The 23,346-nt window shown below is 49.9% G+C and overlaps 1 protein-coding gene across 1 annotated transcript in view; it reads left to right on the top strand.

Annotated features, from left to right (window-relative positions):
- LOC138249546 (gamma-aminobutyric acid receptor subunit rho-3-like) overlaps positions 1–23,346 on the top strand; it is a 1,472,352-nt gene that overhangs the window by 1,148,816 nt on the left and 300,190 nt on the right. The window contains exon 4 of the mRNA XM_069203495.1: positions 21,855–22,078. Coding sequence (XP_069059596.1) covers positions 21,855–22,078 — 224 coding nt within the window. The remainder of the gene's footprint in view (positions 1–21,854; positions 22,079–23,346) is intronic.

The raw sequence follows: 23,346 nt of genomic DNA on the forward strand, positions 1-23,346 counted from the left end.
CTTCTGAGTTGCCCTCCTGCGTCGTGGGACTCCCTTCTGTGACTCCGGGTGGACTCCAGTTCACTTTTCTTCCAAGTGCCTGTTCAGGTACTTCTGCGGGTGCTGCCTGCTTCTGCAAGGGCTCCCTGAGTTGCTGGGCGCCCCCTCTGTCTCCTTCTCCAAGTGGCGACATCCTGGTCCCTCCTGGGCCACAGCAGCACCCAAAAACCTCTACCGCGACCCTTGCAGCTAGCACGGCTTGTTTGTGGTCTTATTGCATGGGAACACCTCTGCAAGCTTCATTGCGACGTGGGACATCCATCCTCCAAAGGAGAAGTTCCTAGTCCTCTTCTTTCTTTCAGAACTCCAACCTTCTTCCAACAGGTGGCAGCTTCCTTGCACCCTCAGCTGGCATTTCCTGGGCTCCTGCCCAGTCTTGACACTGTTGTGACTATTGGACTTGGTCCCCTCGTCTTACAGGTACTCAGGTCTGGAAATCCACTGTTGTTGCATTGCTGGTGTTTGTTCTTCCTGCGGAATCCCCCAATCACAACTTCTGTGCTCTCTTGGGGTAGTAGGTGCGCTTTACATCTACCTTTCAGGGTCTTGGGGTGGGCTATTTTTCTAACCCTCACTGTTTTCTTACAGTCTTAGTGACCCTCTACAAGCTCACATAGGTTTGGGGGTCCATTCGTTGTTCGCATCCCACTTTTGGAGTATATGGTTTGTGTTGCCCCTATACCTCTGTGCTCCTGTTGCAATCTACTGTAATTCTACACTGCTTGCATTACCTTTCTTGCTATTACTTACCTAATTTGGGTTTGTGTACATATATCTTGTGTATATATCTTATCCTCATACTGAGGGTACTCACTGAGATACTTTTGGCGTATTGTCATAAACATAAAGTACCTTTATTTTTAGTACTTCGGAGTATTGTGTTTTCTTATGATATTGTGCATAGGACACCAGTGGTATAGTAGGAGCTTTACATGTCTCCCAGTTCAGCCTAAGCTGCTTTGCCATAGCTACCTTCTATCAGCCTAAGCGGCTAGAAAGACCTCTTTTACACTAATAAGGGATAACTGGACCTGGCACAAGGTGTAAGTACCTCTGGTACCCACTACAAGCCAGGCCAGCCTCCTACACTACCTGACCTTCAACACGAGAGGACCTACACTGCAAGTGCTGCTGTGACCTGTGTCTGGAAGCGACAATGGCTCATGTGTCTGGGGAAAGGGCCAGTGCCGTCACTGCAGAGGAGTTGGAGAAACTGGTGGATGGGGTCCTACCCCAGGACACGTTTCTCTACGGTCCTGCAGACAAACAGTTGAGTACACTGTGAGCATGATGCGTGGGCCATGAACATAGGGATTACAGGGTGTGTAAGCCACATGTAGGGAGGGGCCAGAGGCCAGAGTACAGCATGTATGGTGGGGAATGTATGTGCATCAGGGGATGGGTGGGATCTAGTGGGCTAGGAGTCTGATGGTCCGGACGGGTGACTAATTCCCTTTTCTGCTGTATTTTCCCTGTAGGTCAGCGGCCACCAGAAAAAGGGTATTTGGCGTGCCATCCCCAAGGAGGTGCGTACCCCGGGGGTCTTTGACAGGTGGAGCATCCACTGCCCCAAGAGGTGGGAGGACCTGCGCCGCTGGGCAAAGAAGAGGGCAGAGGCCCAGCTGGGGCTGGCCTCCCAACGAGGAAGGGGTGCCCGTCGCACCATGACCCCCCTGATGTTCCACATCCTGGCAGTGGCCTATCCGGAGTTGGATGGGCGCTTGAACGCATCACAGCAGCCACAAGGGGGTGAGTACTGAATCTGAAACCTGACTTTGCACGCGTTAGGCCCTACCTGGGTGGGGGAAGTGGGCTGTGGGTGCCCCTAGGCCAGGGCGAACTTGGTAGGGTAGGTCCCTTGTTGGGCAGGCGCTGGAGCACTCCTACCTCAATAGTGTTAGTGGGCATCTACTACTGGGCAGGGTCCTGTGGGTTTCTGGTGTGCAGATGATGGTGTTAGGCATTGTACCCCATGGGCTGGTGACTGTCTTATTAAATGGTTGGGCATAGCCTAGTGCATAGGGCTGCTCCCTGTGTGTTGTGTACACCAATGGTGGTGGTGTTGCTGCCATTGACCAAGTGTGTCCTCTGTCTACCCCCCACTTTTTGTTTTGTCACCCTGCCCTTGTGTGCATTAGCATCATTTGGCGGAGGAGCAGAGGCACCGGCGACGGAGGGAGCTGCACCCCACATAGGCCTGGAGGCCGAATCCACCGACGGTGAGGAGAGCGCCACGACAGGGACAGGAGGGGACACCACAGACAGCGACTCCTCATCCGATGGAAGCTCCCTTGCGGTGGCGGACACCTCTGTGCCCACCCCAACAACAGGTGCAGCCGCCACCCCCCTACCAGCACTGCCCTCCCAGCAGCCCCTCAGCGTGTTTCCCATGCCCGTTCACACAGGAGGGTGGGCATCTCCTTCGCCCCAGGCACCTCAGGCCATGCCCCAGTCAGCCCTGCTGCCCTCAGTGAGGAGGCTATTGACCTCCTGAGATCCCTCACTGTTGAACAGTCAACCATACTGAATGCCATCCAGGGTGCCAAGAGGCATTTACAACAAACAAATAAATACCTGGAGGGCATTCACTCTGGCGTGGCGGTCCAACAGAGAGCATTTCAGGCTCTGGCCAACTCCCTGATGGGAGCCCTTATCCCTGTGTCTAGCCTCCCCACTTCAACTTCCTAATACCCAGACCCAATCCCCTCAACCCCAGCCTATCCCAAGCACACTTTCAGACCTGCATTCAGCCAAATCATCACACAAAAGTGGCTCAGGCAAACACAAGCACCACACTTCATCTCACAGGCACTCACACAAGCACCATACCCATGCAGGCACACCAACATCCACTGTCTCCACTGTGTCCCCCTCCTCCTCTTCGTCCACCTCCCTCCCAGTAGCGTCTCCACTCACACCTGAATGCACTACATCCTAATCTACTACCTCCATCACCAGCACGCCCATCACAACACACCCATCACGAGCAGTCACAACCCGCACAACCATGCACACGTCCCCTGTATCCTCTCCCAGTGTGTCTGTGATCCCTCCTCCAAAAGTGCACAGACACAAGAACCCACCCACACAACAGCCATCCACCTCACTACAGCATCCAGCCCATGCACCTTCACCCAATGTCATCAGACAGACACCTCCTACAACCACTCCCTCTTCCTCCACTCCCAAACCCTCTCCATCTTCCCGCCCCAGTGTGTCTAAAAAACTTTTCCTGGCAAACATTGACCTGTTCCCTACCCCTCCCCCCATCCTTCCCCTCAGGCCAGGGGGTCCAGAACCCTGGCCAGCACCTCAGCCACCAATTCGGCATCCGCTGTGGTACCTGCAATTCCCAGAGGCTCAAAGGGGGCACCCGTCAGGCCTGCCAGTGTGCCACCAACCCCTGCAGAGGAACAAACCATTCCGCCACCTGCCAAGGTGAAGAAGGGGACAGCATGCAGCAAGAGTAAGGAGCACGACCCACCCAGCAAGGCCTCCTCCAAAACTCCAGCTGCCAGAGCCAAGGTCACAACAGCATCTGCCTAGGTGAGGAAGGGGCAGAAAACCAAGGCAAGGCACTTCAAGCGTCAGAGGCTGCAGGTGAGGGCCTGGTGCCCACCAGCAAAACTGCCAGCCCCAGCACCTGCACCGTGGGCAGCACCGCCAGCATCCCCATTGCAAGCACTGCCACCTGCACCGCCGCTGCCACCACTACTGTCAGCAGCAGCATCCCCAGTGGCCAGCTGTCCGAGGCTACAGGAGAAGGGCTGATGCCTCCCTCCACCACTGGCAGAACCGGCACCTGCACTACAGCCAGCACTGCCAGCATCCCCGCCGCAAGCACTGCCACCTGCACCGCTAATATTAGGGCCACTACCAGCAGCAGCAGCCCCAGTGTGCGTCCGTCCGAGGCTGCAGGAGACGGGCTGGAGCCTCCCACCACCACTGGCAGCACCGGCACTACCACCAGTTTGCAGCCTTAGTCGCCACAGGATGGGGTCTGGCCCTGCCTCCATGGACTGTCATGCTACCTGGTCCCTGTAAATCCCAGGCCTCAGACACCCAGTTGAGGGAATGTGAACTGCCACACCCCAAATGCTGCATCACTGGGCCCCTCCAGAACCAGTGGAGATATGCATCCACTCACCCTTTCCTTGGCAGGATGAAGCACACTGGGCACAAAGCCCCCTCCAGAACCAGTGGAGATATGCATCCTATAGGAAAATGGCTCCCTGTTGCAATTACCCCCCACTTTTTGCCAGATATTGATGCTGACTTGACTGAGAAGTGTGCTGGGACCCTGCTAACCAGGCCCCAGCACCAGTGTTCTTTCACTTAGAAATATGCCATTGTTCCACAATTGGCACATCCCTGGCACACAGATAAGTCCCTTGTAAAAGGTACCAGTGGTACCAAGGGCCCTGTGATCAAGGAATGTCCCTAAGGGCTGCAGCATATGTTGTGCCACCCTAAGGGAACCCTCACCTAACACATGCACACTGCCATTATAGATTGTGTGTGTTGGTGGGAAGAAAAAGGCAAAGTCGACATGACATCCCCCTCAGGATGCCATGCACCCAAAATGCTGCCTGTGGCATAGGTAAGTCACCCCTCTAGCAGGCCTTACAGCCCTAAGGCCGGATGCACTATACCACAGGTGAGGGCATAGCTACATGACCAATATGCCCCTACAGTGTATAAGTCTATTCTTAGACATTGTAAGTACAGTGTGGCCATATTAAGTATATGGTCTGGGAGTTTGTCAAAACGAACTCCACGGCTCCATAATGGCTACAGTGAATACTGGGAAGTTTAGTATCAAACTTCTCAGAATAATGAATGCACACTGATTCCAGTGTTGGATTTCTTACAAAATGCACACAGAGGGCATCTTAGAAGATGCCCCCTGTATTTTACCCAATCCTTCAGTGGAGAACTGACTGGTAAGTGCCAGCCTACCACTGAGAGGAGTTTCTGCCCCCCTGGGGTGAGAGCCTTTGTGCTCTCTGGCGACATAAACAAAGCCTGCACTTTTTGGAGGTGCTTCTCACCTCCCCCTGCAGGTACTGTAACACCTGGCAGTGAGCCTCAAAGGCTCATGCCTTTTGTTACAGCACCCCAGGGCATCCCAGCTAATGGAGATGCCTGCCCCTCCGGCCACTGCCCCCACTTTTGGTGGCAAGGCTGGAGGAGATAATGGGAAAAACAAGGAGGAATCACCCACCAGTCAGGACAGCCCTAAGGTGTCCTGAGCTGAGGTGACTCCTGCCTTTTCAAATCCTCCATCTTGAGATTGGAGGATTCCCCCAATAGGAATAGGGATGTGCCCCCCTCCTCTCATGGAGGGGGCACAAGAGGTTGTAGCCACCCTCCAGGACAGTAGCCATCGGCTACTGCCCCCCAGACCTAAACACACCCCTAAATTCAGTATTTAGGGGTGACCTAGAATCCAGGAAATTAGATTCCTGCAACCTGAAACAAGAAGGACTGCTGACCTGAAAACCCTGCAGAGATGACAGAGACGACAACTGCTTTGGCCCCAGCCCTACCGACCTGTCTCCTGACTCGAAGAAAACTGCAACAGCGACGCATCCGACAGGGACCAGCGACCTCTGAAGCCTCAGAGGACTGCCCTGAACCAAAGGACCAAGAATCTCGTGTGAACAGCGGCTCTGTTCAACAACAACAACAACTTTGCAACTTTCTTGCAACTTTTAAAGACCTCACTCTTCCGCCGGAAGCTTGAGACTTCACCCTCTGCACCTGACGCCCCCGGCTCGAGCTCCAGAGAACCAACACTACAGGGAGGACTCCCAGGGGACTGCTACCTTGTGAGTAACTCGAGACAACCCCCCTGGACCCCTACAGCAACGCATGCAGAGAGAATCCAGAGGCTCCCCCTGACCGCGACTGCCTGTAACAAGGAACCCGACGCCTGGACCAAGCACTGCACCCACAGCCCCCGGGACCAGAAGGAACCAAACCTCAGTGCAGGAGTGACCATCAGGTGACCCTCTGCCTAGCCCAGTTGGTTGCTGGCCCGAGAATCCCTCCTGTACACTGCCTGCACCGCTAGAGTGACCCCAGGGTCCCTCCACTGTTTCTAATACAAAACTAATACCTGCTTTGCACACTGCACCTGGCCGCCCCTCTGCCACTGATGGTGTGTTTTGTGTGCCTACTTGTGTCCCCCCCCGTGCTCTACAAAACCCCCGTGGTCTGCCCTCCGAAGACACAGGACACATGCCTATAGGCAGACTGGAACCGGAACACCCCGTTCTTTATAGGTGCCTATCTGTTTTGGGCCCTCCTTTGACCTCTGCACCTTACCGGCCCTGTGTTGCTGGTGCGGTAACTTTGGGGTTGCCTTGATCCCCCAACGGTGGGCTGCCTATTTCCTGGAACTTGAACTTTTAAGTGCCTTACTTACCTGAAAAACTAACTATTACTTACCACCCCCAGGAACTGTTGATTTTTGCACTGTGTTCACTTTTAAAATAGCTTATTGCCATTTTAACTAAAACTGTGTATGTTACTGCTCTAATTCAAAGTTCCTAACTTACCTGTGTGGAGTACCTTGAGTTTTATGTATTTACTTCAAATCTTGAACTTGTGGTTCTAAAAATAAATTAGGAAAATATATTTTTCTATATAAAATCTATTGGCCTTGAATTACGTTTTTGCATGTGTGTTCCTCATTTATTGCCTGTGTGTGTACAACAAAGGCTTAACACTACCCTCTAATAAACCTACTGCTCGACCACACTACCACAAAATAGAGCATTAGAATTATCTAATGTTGCCACTATTTTACCTCTAAGGGGAACCCTTGGAGTCTGTGCACACTATCTCTTACTTTGAGATAGTATATACAGAGCCAACTTCATACACATCCACTCACCCTTTCCTTGGAGGGATGAGCACACTGGGCACAAGGCCCCCTCCAGAACCAGTGGAAGAAGCCATCCACTCACCCTTTCCTCGGAGGGATGAAGCACACTGGGCACAAAGCCCCCTCCAGAACCAGTGGAAGAAGCCATCCCCTCACACTTTCCTTGGCAGGATGAAGCACACTGGGCACAAGGCCCCCTCCAGAACCAGTGGAGATATGCATCCACTCACCCTTTCCTTGGCAGGATGAAGCACACTGGGCATTAAGCCCCCTCCAGAACCAGTGGAAGAAGTCATCCACTCACCCTTTCCTTGGCAGGATGAAGCACACTGGGCACAAGGCTCCCTCCAGAACTAGTGGAGAAACCATCCACTCCATAGACTGTGGCTTTGCACTCCCCAGGAGCAAGCAGTGGGCACCCCACCCACTTGAGAGACTTGAGAGACTGTGGCTTTGCACTCCCCCAGGACATTGCAGTGGGCATGGAGCCACATCCAGGAGCAGTGGCGTTATTCCATCTTCCGGCTGAGGTGCCCCCCCCTAATCCCCCTGAGGTGTATGTGTGTTTACGACCTGATGCCCCTGCAGTGTTCTCTCTGTATTGAGACAGGAGTCAAGTGTGGGCTTGGCCCATGATTTTTGGCCCAGTGGCCCACGGACATTTGGAAAGGACAATGTATGGCCTTATGTACATATTGTAAATATTTGTAAATACTGTTGTTATATTTGTTACGTATATCTGACTATTTCTAATATATCACTGATTTGACTCTATTCCTTTGTCCTTGCATTCTTCCAGGGGATTATGGGGTGTAACTGTAATGTTGCTGCATGTGTTTGTGTGTATGGTGTTGGGGGTGCGAGTGGGGGTGTTGCGTGTGTGTGTGTCACTCTCTTTTTTCTCCCCCCTCCCCTGTGTGCTAGGTGTAGTACTCACCGTGGTCGTCGCCGCCGCCTTTGATATTCCTGGTGTATGAGGATGTAGACCAGCATGGGCAGGACCTGTAATTTGGGCTCCATGGCATCCTGGTTCTTCATTGAGTGTCGAGAGGTGGGTGTTTTACCCTCCAAACACTGTTTCCGCCGTGCTTTTGATGGCGTTGGTACCGCCCCGGAAAAGCTAGTGGATTGGCGAGATGTAATGGGGTGGGCGGTACATTGTCTTCCGCCTGTCTGTTGGCGGTGACCGACGCGGTGTTTGTTGCTTCCGCCGTGGTGGTTGGTGTGTTAAAGTGGCTGTCTGTGTTGGCGGTTTCTGCCGTGTTCATGATCCAATTTTTTTTTACTGCCGGCCTGTTGGCGGTATTACCGCCGCTTTAACACTGACCGCCAGGGTTGTAATGAGCACCTTAATCCTAAAACCATACTCATTGTACTTTGCAGACAGCCAAATACTGATACACTGCAGCACAAAATATCTTTGTGCCATATCTTAAACCTCCTGAAACAGAAGTTTGAATTCAACATTTCTTATTTTATTATTATAAATGTTATTATTGAAAATTAATTTTACTGGTTTTTTTTTCAGCTATAAACAATTACCTTAATTCAGACACTTACCTTTGTACATATGTTTGAACATTTATTCATGCATTTAGTTTCAAATGCTTCACCCAAAATGCATCCCCATTACAAGTTGGCCACTACGCTACCATTCCATGGAGTCCCCTTTTATTTAATGTCTGACTAATTAAAGGCCTCCTGCACACTTTACACTATTTAGAAGCACCACAGAATATAATGCATTTATAATAAGAAGGACAGGATATTCATCACATTTGTGGCAGAGTAACCTGACCGCCTGACTCTAAATCAGTTTTTAATTTGTTCTAAGCTAATATAACCAAAAGTATTTGCTAAAATAAAAGAAACATGGTGTATATAATATATTAATTCACCTGCAAAGACACAGAGGACACTCCTCCTTCAAAAATGGTTTCAAATAGATTCTACAAAACTTGTTGGAGATTTCACATATGTTCAATAAGCGCCTCTTGCTCTACTACTATTGCTTTACTTGGTTAGGAGGCCCACGGTCTTTAAAGAACCTCTAAATTTTTTGAGTGGCATTTTCAGAATTGTAATTAAAAATTTTACTTTACGTAAGAGAGGATGTTTTCCTTAAAATTCCAAAGACACCAAACAGGAACTGGTTACATGTTCCCATTTGGAAATCACAGTTTATTAAATGTAATACGGTAACTCCAGTGTTGTCCTATGCAAGAGGACACTAATGAAAAACGTATTTCGGAAATTTTCACTACCAGGGCATAAAAAACTTAAAATACATGTCCAACTTTTTTTTATTCTAGGGGTGACTTATAAGTATTAAAAAGGGAGATTTGGGCCTGGTGAAAGGTTTATTTTGCCAGGTCCAAATGACATTTTAAAACTGCACATACAGGTTGCAGTGGCAGTTCTGAGGCATGTTTAATGGGCTACTGAATTGGGTGGCACAATAAGTGCTGCAGGCACACTGGTAGCTTTTCATTTACAGGCCTGGGCAGATGTACTAGGGGCTGATGGGTACATTATATAAACCAGTTGGAGATAAGCCAATGTGAGCATGTCTTAAGGAGTGAGAACATGCACTTTAGCACTGGGTAACAGTGGTAAAATGTGCTGAGTCCTAAGACCAGCAAAAATAAGATCAGCAAAAAGATGGAGGAGGAAGGCAAAAGCCTTTGTGGGGAAGACCACCCTAAGGCTGACAGGTCTAACACGACTGTTCTTAAAAGTTAAAACATTAGGGTTGACAAAGATTCTTCAGGGAAAGTTACATGGAACAGATGCAAAATATATTTTAATATTAACTTATATAACTAAGATTCAGCAACCATACAAAGCAGCAATGTAAGCAGCAATGAAAAGCGAATGTTAATGCTCATTAACCTGCTTCCATGAGTTTGTGTTAATTAACAATGCAAGGGCCAGAGACCTAAAATATATCCTTCTGTTTCAGTCTAATCTAGAGATTTGTTTCCGAGATTTTGTTAGGCGAGTCTTAAAGCTATGTGACTTGTTCCCATTAGTTGGTATTTATTAGCTATAAGCTATAAGGTGGTTTATTGTATGAACATGAAAGTATCAAATTAACTTACATGTGCAATAATATACTGAGCTGTCTGGTCAGCCAGTCACTTTAATATCAGCGTCAAAATCTGATTATGATTAATATATATCATGCTTTACGTTACCAGGTCAGTAGGTGCTACGTTCTAGCATGTAGGGCCAGATGTACTAAAGGTAGTTAGCAAACAAGGATGTGCAAGTTGCACACTGACTGGTTTGTGACCCACTTTTCAGTATGAGATGTGGCTGAGGTATAAGTCAGATGCATCACAAAGGCATGTTTTTGAAGTAACCTCCTGCCAAGGAAACATTAAGAAGGCAAGTCAAATTTTGTTATCCTCTACAAATGTCTGCTGGAATGGAGGCTCTTTAGGGGGCAGCAGACCTACATCCATACGCTCACATTCCTAGCATGTAAATATGTTTTAAGAAAAGCAGCCTGTATCCCTTGTTCGGGACATAGCATAACAGGCTAAAGAAAGATTACAATCAGCATTACTCTGCTGAGATTGGTGACACAGTGTCATTATTTTTCGTTTGCACTTAATGACATGCTAATGTATAACATGCTTAATCATGCATATCACGTATAATCTTATATGTAGACTGACACAATGTGTGACTTTTATCTTAATAGTTAACCATAGTAAGGGTATGTTTGTGTAAAAGTTAGTATTATTTATTGTAGGCCACATTTTAAAAGATTCCATATTATTGAAATGTTGTATTTCTGACTGCACTTGTGAAAGAAAGGAGTCAAACAAGAAGTCCTCACTTTGAAGGGCCCCGTGGAGAGCAGAGATGCAGTCTAGTCTCTCCACGGGCTCCTTCGGGAGCAGAAAAGTGACGCAGAAGACAGGGATTGGTGAGGGGGACTAGCAGGGGTGACCTCATGGGAGGGATATATAGTTAGGTGGGGAAAGGTATCGGCGTCTTCAGCGCCAGCTGATCGTGCTGCTAGGAAGTTGGCTGGGTGAGGTAGGGAATAGGTAGAGTCATGGGTTCAGGCCCCATCATGGAGGCCGTCCGTGCTGCTCTCCGCGTTCACAGTGTGGCCGGCAGGGCAGATTTACCCAGGCCTGGTGTCCTCGACCAGGCCTTGGTGGGGGATTGGTGCCGCCTACGTGCACCGCAGTGTACGGCGTGGCGGCGTTAGCCACCTGCCAATCGCCGTAGGTAGTGATGGGGAGAAGGAAGGTGGCAAGGGGGTGGGGGTGCAGAGCGTCCAACAACCCACCTCCCTGAGGCGAACAGTAGTCGAGGCAGGTTAGGGGGGGCAGGGTAGACGAGACAGTGGGGCTGGTGGGTGGGGCCGCAAACACATAGGCCTTTGTAGGACACAAGAGGGCCCCTTGGGCACCCCTCCTGTGACACTGTCCTTTTGCAGATGGGGGAGGCAGGGCCAGAGAGCCCAGGAGAAGGGGACCAGCCCCTGAACCTGTCTGCTGGCAAGGGCAGGCCTCTGGAAGCCAAAAGGTACAGAGGCACGGCCAAATAGGTGCATGTCTAGGGGCAGGAGGCAGGTCTGTAGGGGAGCTCCATTAGGCACCAGGGTGAGTGGGACATGGCGAGGGGGCCTTTGGGGAGCAGGCTGGGTCAAGTTGTGGGGGGCATTCAGAGGCGTCAGGACACAGCTGGCGGTGGCCAGAGATCAGGCCACATTAGATATTGATGCTCCCTGGTTGGTGGCCGAGACTGAGGTCAGGTGGGCACAGTTGTGTAAGGACAGGGAGGAGGCTGTAGGGCAGGAGAGGCAGATCAAGAGAAAGTCAGTGGGTGGAGGGATAGGTGAGGTAGAAGGGACTGGGGTAATGAGTTTCTCTTGTTTAAATATATGGATATTATCTGTAAAGCGCAGATGCATTTTGGGGGTTTTGCGCCCTGGCCAGCCTGGTGGAAAAATGGTGACCTATCAGCAGCAGAGGAGCCTTAGGCACTCCTGGGATGAGGGGTTCCCACTCCAATTAGATTGGCAAAGTTGCTGCCTTGGGCGCACATGTACCCGGATACGGACATAGCCCGCAGATTGAACTGGGGTTTCAGAGAAGGTTCCTGAGTGGGATATCAAGGGCAGCAAGTGCACTGATAGGTGGACAATTTGCGGTCCATCAGGGTACTGCCAGAAGGGGTAATTGCCAAACTCAGTAAACAAGTGTCAGAAGGCATAATTTCGGGCCCCTTTTACGAGTGGCCTTTTGAAGGATATGATCATTTCACCTATGGATGAGGTGCCTAAAAGACGAAGGAGATTTTGTCTCATACATCATTGGTCTTGGCCGGACGGAGCATAGGTGAATGATTTAATCGCGCCAGAAGATATAAGAGTAGGTATGCCTCCGTCGATGATGTCAGACGGCTCATCCGAAGGGGTGGCAGGGGATCGGAATTGGCTAAGTGTGACATTAAGGCAGCTTTTTGACTCTTACCTATCTATCCAGAGGATTTCTCCTTGCTGGACATGTGGCTGGAAGGGGCCATATATGTCAACAGGGTTCTCCCTATGGGTTGTGCTGTTTCGTGTGCCTTGTTTGAAGCTTTTAGTACATTCCTACAGTGGGGTTTTAACCAAAGTGAGTGAGCATCGAGCGGTGTCACACTATTTGGATGATTTCTGGTTTTTGGGGATGATGGGAATTGGGACATGCAACAGGGTCTTTAGGGGTTTTTGAGCAGTTGATGCTCCAGTTAGGAGCACCTCTGGCAATGGAATTGACTGAGGGCCCAGCTGTATATTAACTTTCTTGGGCATTGAGCTTGATAGAATGGCACTTGTGGTTCGACTGCTAGGCAGAAAAGGTTGAAAGGCTGACTTTTCTGTGACATCTTCGGCTGCTACATAAGACAGAATTGCGGATGGCTAAGCGGCTATTGGTTTTCCTCACGTTTGCTTGCAGGGTGATTTGTGGGGCAAGGTTTTTTTGGACGGCGCATGAGTCTGGTGATGTCGGGGGCACTCCTTTCTCATCACAGGATTCTGTTGCCGCTGGGTTTTTGGTAGAGGACATCGAGGTCTGGGAGATGTTTCTGACGCAGTTTAATGGGGTCTTGATGGTTTGTCTGAAGGAGGGCACTGTCTGGCAGGTTCAGCTATTCTTGGATGCAGCAGGAGCATCAGGTTTGGGCATATCCTGGGAAGGTCAGTGGTGCGCGGAGGTGTGACCAGACCTGTGTTTGAAGCGGGGCAGAAGTATTGCTTTCTTGGAATTTTCTGCTGCTGGTGGCATTGATGGGCTGGGGGGTGAGGAGCTTGCCATCAGGTCAGCAACATTTTCATATGAACAACCTGAGGGTGGTACATTTGGTGAATAGACTGAGGGCAAGAGATCTCAGGGTGCTGAGGCTGCTGAGGCATTTTATACTTCGGTATGTAAAGCTGACAATTCTATTGTGGTTTCCCTGTCTCGTTCCCAGTGAAATAGTTTCCGCAGTTTGGCGCCAGGCGCAGACGAGCACTAGTCAGCGGTCCCAGCAGACAAGCTGGGCACACAGTATAAAAGTTTTGGTGCATGAGGGGATCAAGGAGGAGGAGGCGGTGCTCTCCTGAGACGACGGAGTGCACATGTGGGAGATGGTAAATGCATTATTACCTCATGGAATTGTGGTTTTGCTGTTGGAATTGTGGGGAGAGAAAGTGTAATCCAAAGAGTATGTTTTGGTGAATTGCAGTGTTGCAGTGGGGTCGCTGGTGGGGCAGCAAAACGCCCCAAGGGTTTTGCCTTGGTGGCAGTAGATGAGGAAGAATGGAAAGTCAGATGTGGGCCTGGCCACCCTTCCAGGGGGGAAGAAGAAGCAGGTGAAGGATGACAGCGAGAAGGATGCTCGAATGAGGCAGGGGATGAAAGGAGAATGTGAATACTGGGTGAATGAAAGCAGAAGCTGGGTGGGACGGAGAAAAAAATAGGGGAAAGTAGTGAGAACTGAAGGATCAAAAGGGGTGCAACGGGAAAGTTTATGAGAGAGAATTTTCTAAAGCTATGCAAATGTTATGTTACAAATAAGCAATCCTGTCCTAATAAATGGCCTTTTTCTTTATTCAAGAGTGTTGTGATGGTTATGTCCTGATGAAGGGCCCCGTGGTTGCCAGAGACGCAGTCTGGTCTCTCCACGGGATCATTCGGGAACAGGAAGAGTGATGAGGAGGACAGGGATTGGTGAGGGGGACAAGCAGGGGTGGGCTTACAGGAGGGATATATAGTTAAGTGGGGAAAGGGATCGGCCTTTTCCACGCAAGCTGATTGTGCTGCTAGGAAGTTGGCCACCCACCCGCCCTTCATATAAGGAATATTGGGATTAAGAGTGTTGGAAAGGGGCAGTGAGGGTCTTTTTGGTTTGGGTGATGTAAGTGGGAGGTGCGTTATGCCAGTTTAGGGCAGGTTGCTGTAATTGAGCAGTAGATGGGGAAGGGTGGAGATGCGGACCTGACCATCCTTCCAGGGGGGAAGAAGAAGCAGGTGAAGGATAACAGCGTGGGGGATGCTCGAATGAGGAAGGGCATGAAAGGAGAATGTGGATAGTAGGTGAATGAAAGCAGAAGCTGGGTGAGCGGAGGAAAAAGTGGGGGAATGAAGTGAGAACTGAAGGTTCAAAAGGGGTGCCACAGGAAAGTTTATGGGAGGGAAGTTTCAAAAGCTATGCAAATGTTATGTTACAAATAAGCAATCCTGTCCTAATAGATGCCCTTTTACACTATTCAAGAGTGTTGTGATGATTATGTCCCGATGTCTGACATCTCTAAAAGCTGCAGGACTGAAACTGCTTATTGTACTCCTCATGTGAAATGGGCTGACATCCATGCCCACTGCGAATATTTAAATTTGACTGGTTCACGCTCTGTGGGAACCTGTGCAATGTATCTTTAGCTGACGTTTTATGTTTAGTTGTATATTAGAGAGCTTAGATTTACTTATGTCCACCTTCAGAGGCTGGCGTCCCTTTCCCTGAACTTGAGACCCCATACTCCTTTTAACCCTGCTTATAGTGATAGCTTTTCAAGTCAGTGTATTTCTTCTTGTCTTGACTGGAGCCTTCATTTAGTTATGTTTGATATTCCACATTTGCTGATGCCTGTTGCTTATTCATTCGCCAATTTTGTCTGAAACTGTAGTTTAGGACAAAACTTAGGACAAAACTGATACATTTTGAAACTGTAAAACTTTCAAAGTTGGCAATCTTAGACCTCTCTGTTGTTACTTTGGGGAAAAATCTGCTTCACTGTTATTGCTATGCAAATGAATTGATGATTTGAAGCCTCCGTTCAAGACCAAGATCCATTTGAATAGGTATAGTAGAGTTTCGAATTTGCGTCAAGTTTGCGTAGTGCAAACACCATCTATTCCTGCCGCTGTCACAGTTTATGGATCAAATCTGTTTATTGATGTTTTGAATAAAAAAGAAAGAAAAGAGTAAAGGGGTACACAGCTATATGCCTACAACCGTACAGCCCAGCAGCTTTGATAACACTCCCCCACCAGACAGTTTAATGTGGATGTCGTCAGAGAGTGCTGTTATGGCCAATGTCCCATATGCAGTAGTATCAAACAGTCAACAAAACAACTGATAAAAATGAAGTAGCTCCCCCCTATCGTTACATCAAGCTTCCCTCTGTCTCCCACCCCCATAGGAACCCAAGGCAGCTACTCAATTTCCTCCAGGACCTTGAAGCCAGGCATGTAATTCTGACTGTGCTCACGGGCATCACTTATCTTTCAGCAGGCACAAGGTCTTCAGATAAGTAGGGCAAGTGAGTTCATTGAATTCAGCAGACAAAATCTGTAAAAAGGGTTCCCATAGTGTGACAACTTCATCTACTCGCATTTCCGCTGCCAGCGATAGCTTCTCCATCGCTAAAATGATCCATAATCTATGGAGCCATGATTTGTAGCTCGGAATCTTGTCCGTGCTCCACAGAGCTAGTATTGTCTGGTAAGGCACGCTGAGGGCTAGGGTAAACTGCCATCCCCGTTAGGATCGGAGGGGAAATGTGAGAGGGTTCGATAAGCCCAGGATACTGTAAGTAGGGAATCTGGGAAGTTCTGTGTCGAATACTCTATCGAGTTCGTCTAGAATGCTACTTCAGTATCGTTTCAGCTTGGGACAGTGCCATAGCAAGTGTAGAAGTGTGCCCGTGCTTCCGCACCTCCTCCAGCAGAGCTCAGTTTTAGTGGGCTCCCAGGTGTGTATTTTCGCCGGAGTATAATACGAATATGTTGCTATTTTATAGGCTGTTTCAGCACCTGATATGTTGTGAGCTCTGTGGTGTGCCCTATAGTTGATTCCTTTCCACTCCTCCTCCATCAGGTCCCTCCCCAACTCAGCCTCCCACCTTCTCTGACCCATAGTTTTAGGAAGTGATGTGGCAGTTTGGAGGTGCCCATAGATCTCGCAGATCAGCCGCTTGTCATCGTTTTTGATCAATAACCACTTCTCGAAAGCTGTGAGTGTTCTCACTACTAGGGGTTTAACCGTTGGCTGGAGCACCCAGTACCTAACATGGTAATATGTCAACCTATCTGCCTCTGTGAGCCCATATGCTTCTTTTAGGCGCTCAAAGGGTATAATGCCATCCGTGTCGAATAAGCTCCCCACTCTCTTGCATCCCCCCTCATGCCATTGCTGAAAGCCCTCGGATTTCAAGACGGGGGCAAATTCGGGATTTGTGCAAATCGGAGTCACAGGGGAGAGAAAGGTTGTTAGACCGTTTCTGGTCGTCACTGAGTCCCAGACCCGGAAGGTCGTGTTGGTGATAGGGGAAGAGTATAACCCCACAGCTCTGTGTCTACGCTGCAGCCAGGGCTCCTTCCATATATGAGACCCCGCGACCGATTGGTCCATAAAACACCAGTGTTTCTCAGTGAGCGGGCGGCTCCACCCTAGCAAGAAACTCAATGGAGCTGCCTGATAGTATTTCAAGAGGCACGGTACCGCCAGCCCCCCACCCCCATTTTGGGGAGGTACATTGTGCAACGTGAAATGTGTGCCAGTTTCAGGTCCCATATGAATTTTATTAACGCTGACTGAAGTGTGGCTATGGTTCTCGGTGGTGGGGCAAGGGGGAGTGCTTGGAAAAATGTAGAGTATGCGCGGTAGGATTGACATTTTTATTGCAGCAATGCTACCTAACCAGGAGAGTTTATGTTTACCCCAAACCTCCAAGTCCTATATTAGAGCATTGGAGAGGGCAGCGTAATTCTTGTGGGCCGTTTTCATGGTCGTCGTTGCTAGATCAATGCCCAGGTATGGACATGCATAGACAAACGGGTGTTTAGAGCGTAATTCCACCTCGAGCGAAGGAGGGACTAACAGGTTCAGGATTTGCGATTTTTGTGCCTTCACCTTGAAACCTGAAGTGGAACCGAATGCGTGTAATGCGTCCGTGAGCGCTGTAAGTGAGACCAGGGTTCTGACAGAGAAAGGATCACGTCATCTGCATAGAGGCTAAAAAGGTGGTATTCACCCCCAAATTTGATGCCCGTTGTTAGGGGATTGGCCCGCAATCTCTGTGCCAGAGGCTTCATGTAAAGAGCGAAGAGGAGCGGAGAAAGCGGACAGCCCTGTCTCGTTCCACGCCGGATTGGGAATGGCGGAGACAGCGTGCCATTGACTCGAACTGCCGCCGTAGGTTCTTGATAAACACATATTATCCACTTCAGTGCTCCAACACCTGGAAGAGATAAGGCCAGGGCACTCTATCAAACACCTTTTCTGCGTCAATAGTAAGGAGGAGTGCCTCCTTACGCGATCTGTGCGTTTTGTCTATGAGATGTAAAAGTTGCTTCGTGTTGTCTCCGCACTGTCGATGAGGTATGAAACCCGCCTGGTCTGGGTCAACCAACCCGGGCATGTAGGGGTTGAGGCGTTGTGCAAAGATGCCAGTGAACAGTTTGGCATCTATGTTTAAGAGGGAAATAGGCCGATACCAGCCACACTCCTCCGGGTCTTTTCCTGGCTTGTGGATTACAGTGATAATCGCATTCAGCATGCTGGGAGCAAGGGCGTTGGTCTCTGTGAAAGAATTAAAGAGTCGTGTGAGTGATGGGGCCACTTCAGGGCAGAACATTTTATAAAAGAGGGGGGTGAAGCCATCCAGACACGGCAACTTCCCTGTCTTGAGGTGAGAAATGGCTGAGATCACCTCCTCTATCCGAACTGGTTTGTGGAGGAGAGCTGCATCTCTCTCCGAGTGGAGTAATTGTGCAATCTGTGAGGTATACGGAGGGGTCGAGGGTGATATCGGTAGCTGCCACGTATAGTTCTCAATAGAATTCGGAGAACACTTCTGCTATTTGCATGTCGGTGCGCGCCTCTCCCTGAGAGGAGTAGCGCAACATCTTGATGATGCTAGCATGACATTGCGCCCGTAGCTTGTAGGCAATAAGTTTCCTGCATCGATTACCCCTGATATATTTATATTTATAATATTTATGCTTCAGCCATGCAATAGCGTATTCGGCCCGATCCCAGTCCAGTCGCTTCTGTTGGAGACGGGTTTTCTCCAATTCCCTCCAGACTCTTGGAGCTCCCGTCTGCTTGTGGGAGCACTCCAGTGCCGCCACCTTCTGCTCTAGAGACACTCTCTGTTCTCTCCGGGCCTTGTTTTCCATGGCCGAGAGAGAAATCACCTCTCCGTGTACTACTGCTTTGTAGGTCTCCCAGAGTCCCGATAAGGAGGTATGCCCATCGTCATTTCGACTAAAAGAAAGTCTGTGATCATGTGTCTCAACGCATCTACCACACTCTGTGTCTGCAGGAGCGTGTCCAGAAAAATGCCAGCCAGGTCCCCGAGTGCGGTTGAGATTAAGTCGGGCCGTCAATGTTATAGGGGCATGGTCTGCTAGAGCATGGGGCTCTATTCTGTCCTCCTGAACACAGGCTCGGAACTCCGAAGAAGCCAGGAAATAATCTATGCACATATAAGTCTTTGTAGCAGCCGGGTAAAATGTGTAATCGCGAAGGGTCAGATGAGCCTTCAGCCAGATATCCTCCAAGTCACAGTCTGCAAGCCATTGTAGACCTGCTGGAGTAATAGCCCCTGTCTGCCCGTGTCATTGCCCTGACCTATCTAGTTCATTGTCCATAACAAGGTTGAAGTCACCTCCCACGCGTATAGCGGTTTCAGGGGTGGTTAACGTCGAGAAAAGAGCCTGTGTCGTGAATGCCTCTTGTTGTGTGTTGGGTGCATAGATATTTGCTATTGTGAAATAGAATAAATCTATCTGCACCCTATAAGCTAGGTATCTACCCTTTATCTCATGAACCTTGGCGAAGAATTCCCCAGGGAATGTTTTGGAAACCAATATCGCCACCCCTCTGTGTTTTGCGGAAGCTGAAGACCAGTATTGTTGAGGGAACCACTTGGAGCTGTATGTGTCTTTGGCCAGCAAGTGTGTCTCTTGTAATAAGCATATATGCCTCTCTGGCCGCTCAAGGAAGTAGAGGATCACCAACCATTTCGAGGGATTATTAAGGCCTCGGACATTGAGGCTCGGGCACTTAAGTGTCCAGTGTGTAAGTGTAAGGTGAAGGGCTCTGGCATCCGTGTGCTGTGAGTAACCTCAACCCAGGGAGAGCCCCGTATGACGTTTTTATATAGGGGTTGACAAGCATATGTGCCAGGTGGCGTTTCTTGCAGGGGGAGCATACTTTTACTAACAGAACAGCACAACAGGTGCACATCGAACAAAAATCAAGTCCTCTATAGGAAGTCCAGAAGAATCGAGGCTTCAAGCAAAGCGCGGGGGTGTGTCATAGAGTCCGAGCACGACGTCCTGCGGCCCCGCCACCCAGGCCCCGCATCAGTGCCCGTCACATCCAAGCTCTTCCTTTTGCCGCCATCCAGTGCATCTCTCTGGAGGTCCCCCCCCCACCGGGTGCCCTTGTCCCGGCATCGTCCTCTTGCAAATTTAAGATCCGTCGGGCCTCTTGAGGTGATTTCACCTGTTGCAGCTGGTCGCCCCAACGAAATATCAGTCGGAAGGGGTGACCCCAGCTATAAGGTTTGGAGTTAGCCCGGAGGTGCTCCGTGATGGGCTTGAATTCCCTACACCTCTGCAGTGTGAATACAGAGAGGTTGTGGTCAGCAGCAAGCTTTGCCCCGTAAAGTGAATCTGAGGAAGGTTCCGCACCTTTTGGAGAAAATCTTCTTTGGTCATAAAGTTGTGGATACACTCTAAGATGTCTGGAGGGTGCGACCCCGTCTCCCCCCCGGTCGGCCTATTCTGTGGACCCAATCCAGCACGATCTCCTGTGTACTCTCTGGGCCCAGGAGGGAGCGGAACAAAGCTGTAGCATACTCTATGCTGTTGTCCCCTTCAGCCCGTTCGGGCGCCTCCAATCCGTATGTTATGGCACCAGGAGCGATTTTCCAGATCTTCAGTTGCGATCTGCAGTTGCTCCTGCTGGTCGCGCAAGAGAATGATCTCTTGCTGTACTTGTTTGACTTCGTCTCCTCTGGATATCTCATTGTCTTCAATACCTGACACTCTTTCCCCCAGCGAGGTGTGATCAGCGCGCAACTCACCCATCTCCTGGGAAAGATCCTGCGCAAATCCTGGAGATCTGTCTTCAGGGAGTTAAATAAGGAGGTGAGGAATCCTCTTGTGACCGGTGCCGTCCCATAGTCCTCTGCATCTCCCTTCTCTGCAAGCCCCCATGCCTGGGCACGGGCGTCGTTGTGTTTGCCCTGCGGCAGATGGGATCTGGTCAGCATTTCCCGGACCGATTGATCCCTTCTCGACTTGGAGGATGCCATTGCCCACCGCCGCCCGCAGGGGAATTCTTTCTTCAGCTCTCGTGGGGAGGCAGCTCCTCTATTGTGCTCAGGGGCTGCGTGTCACCGCGGGCCGACCGGCACTGCCGAGCAGCCACCTCCTGCCGTCCTGCGCACCTGTTCACTCTATCCCCAGGCAGCAAATCTGGTAAGAAGGGCGGGGGCAGCTGTCTCATCTAGCTGTATCGGGACCCCCAGGAGTCCCCAAGCAGGTCCTTTGTTGCTTTAAAGGGCTGGGGGGCCTGGGCCGCGCACCGCAGCTGCCAAGCTCCGCCCGCCCCGTCCGTAACCTCCACGGCCCGATCTGTGCCGCTGCTCACCGAATCCCAAGCCAGCCTGGCTCTCTTCACTTTCGCACCGCCGGGCCCTTGTCCTCTCTTTCCTGCAGCCTGGCGCTCCGTGCCCTCTCTGCCAATCGGGGCCCCGCCCAGTCGCACGCCGGCCAAAGGCCCGGCCGCCACTGTCCAGCGCAGCCCACATGGCCTAGGCCACCCGGGCGGCCCAGCCGAGCGCAGCCCCTCTGCCAACTCCGCGCAGTGTCGGACCGCTCCCCCGGCACTCCTCACCACGGCAGAGCCCCAGGGCGCTCGAGGGCGGCCGAGACGGGAGGCCCATGGCTGCTTTTGCTGTTTCTCAGGCCCAGGCGGCGGAGCACTCCACAGGCGTGTCCGTTCACGCCGCCATCTTGACCGCGCCCCCGCTGTTACAGTTTAGTAGCTGTGGTAATCGTCCTTTAAAAAATTGTAAGAATGTAAGCATGTCATTGTCAGTTGATGCGTAGCTCTGGAGGCGTTATGGTGTAAGGGGCTGTTATTAAATGCCTTATAATCAGTATTCAGCATGGAATCATTCTTACAGTGATGCCATGTATATGCAATATTAAAACACAATATTACTTCTACCAATGTTGGCTCTAGGCCCACTTCAGAGCTTGTTTACAAAGACATAAGACCAGACTCCTGAGTTATTTACAGTCTGGAGTAGGATTTTCTTTTAAAAAGAAATGTTTGAGTGATATGATGTTGACATCATTGTGTATCCATTCATGGGTGTACTCAATTAATGAATTTTCTATTTTACCCAAAGGATTTCACTATGACATTATACCTCAGACATTACTGGAAGGACGAGAGGCTATCTTTTCCCAGCACTAATAACAGAAGCATGACCTTTGATGGGCGGATAATAAAACAGATCTGGGTACCTGATGTGTTTTTTGTCCACTCTAAGAGGTCATTCATCCATGATACAACTATGGAGAATATCATGCTTCGTGTGTATCCAGATGGCAATGTGCTCTTCAGTCTGAGGTAAGGGCAAACTGGAGTTCTTAAAACAATGGTGTACTTTTCAAGGTGAATGGTGGTAACTTTCATGCCTCACACCAGCCCTCCCTTGAATGTTATTTTTTTATTTCCGATTTCATGAGACTTAACTCTGAATTTGGTCGTGGACCTAGACCTTCTACTATCCTGTTCTCTAGTGTAATCAGCTCTTTAATTTAGCATTGAGCTAGACGTCAAACATGGCAGCAGTGAGCCTGTGTTCCCAACTACTTTTAGTGGTAACAAGCTCCTCTTGAAACCTTCAAACCTAAATGTCTAAAGGGGGTGTTTGTAGAGGAGTGCATGAATTATGTTTGGAGGAGTGGTACTCACATGACAGTTCCTGGTAACTTATTACTCTTAAAACATGAATACGCAAAGGTAACGAAGCAGATTAGTATGATAAGCATTGTTTAACTTGCTAGCACTGCTAACATTATCCTCAGTTGACCAGATTATTTTATTTTCAGTTATAATGCCATGGTCCAAAGGTGTTCAGGTTTCACAGTACTGATGCTGAAAGACAGATCTGTTCACTCCTACAGCAGTCGCAGACCCCCTGAGTAGGCTTCACGGACCCCCACAGTTATCCGGACCATAGATTAATAGAAGCACTGCTCTAAGTGTACACGGCTTCCAGCAGCAGCTGGGTCACAGCTGTGAGTGCCCTCAGGAGGCCCAGGCTTTAGGCTGCACGAGGCAGAAGTCAAGGTGGTGGTAGCGGCCGGTGGGGGAGGGGTGGGTAGGCAATAAAGTAGCTCTTGTTGCGTGGCTGAGCCCAAGGTTGTGGAAGTGGCCCGAATAGGGTCAGTGCAGCTTGTGACCTGGGTGAGCTCCTTCTCCCCACGTTTACTAGCTTCACCGTTAGTCAACATGGCCCAGTTGTACCCTCGGATCGGATGACACCCATGTCAGTCAAGTCACTGCAGAACCAGCTGGCATGCTTTAGAGAGCAAAAAAAAGCATTAATGCGGACTTGCAAGACAAGTCATCTGTCCTCAACTTTTTGATCGAGGTGGAAACTCTCCCATACAGTGTTTGAGATGCATATGCTTAACACCAGGGAAAGAAGAGAGCAGAGGAAAGCTGGCTTGAGCTCCACAGTGATGGAAAATGTAGATGGCGAGCCGAAGCAGCAAACTGTACATAGAATTAACTACGGACAATGTCACCCTGAGTTTTGCAGCACACTTGTGAAAGGACTGCCCGAAGCTTGTGAGGGCAACACAGCCACTGAACCTTCAAAGAGAAAG

This window comes from Pleurodeles waltl, chromosome 8 (genome assembly GCF_031143425.1).
Source record: "Pleurodeles waltl isolate 20211129_DDA chromosome 8, aPleWal1.hap1.20221129, whole genome shotgun sequence".
Taxonomy (NCBI): Eukaryota; Metazoa; Chordata; class Amphibia; order Caudata; family Salamandridae; genus Pleurodeles; species Pleurodeles waltl.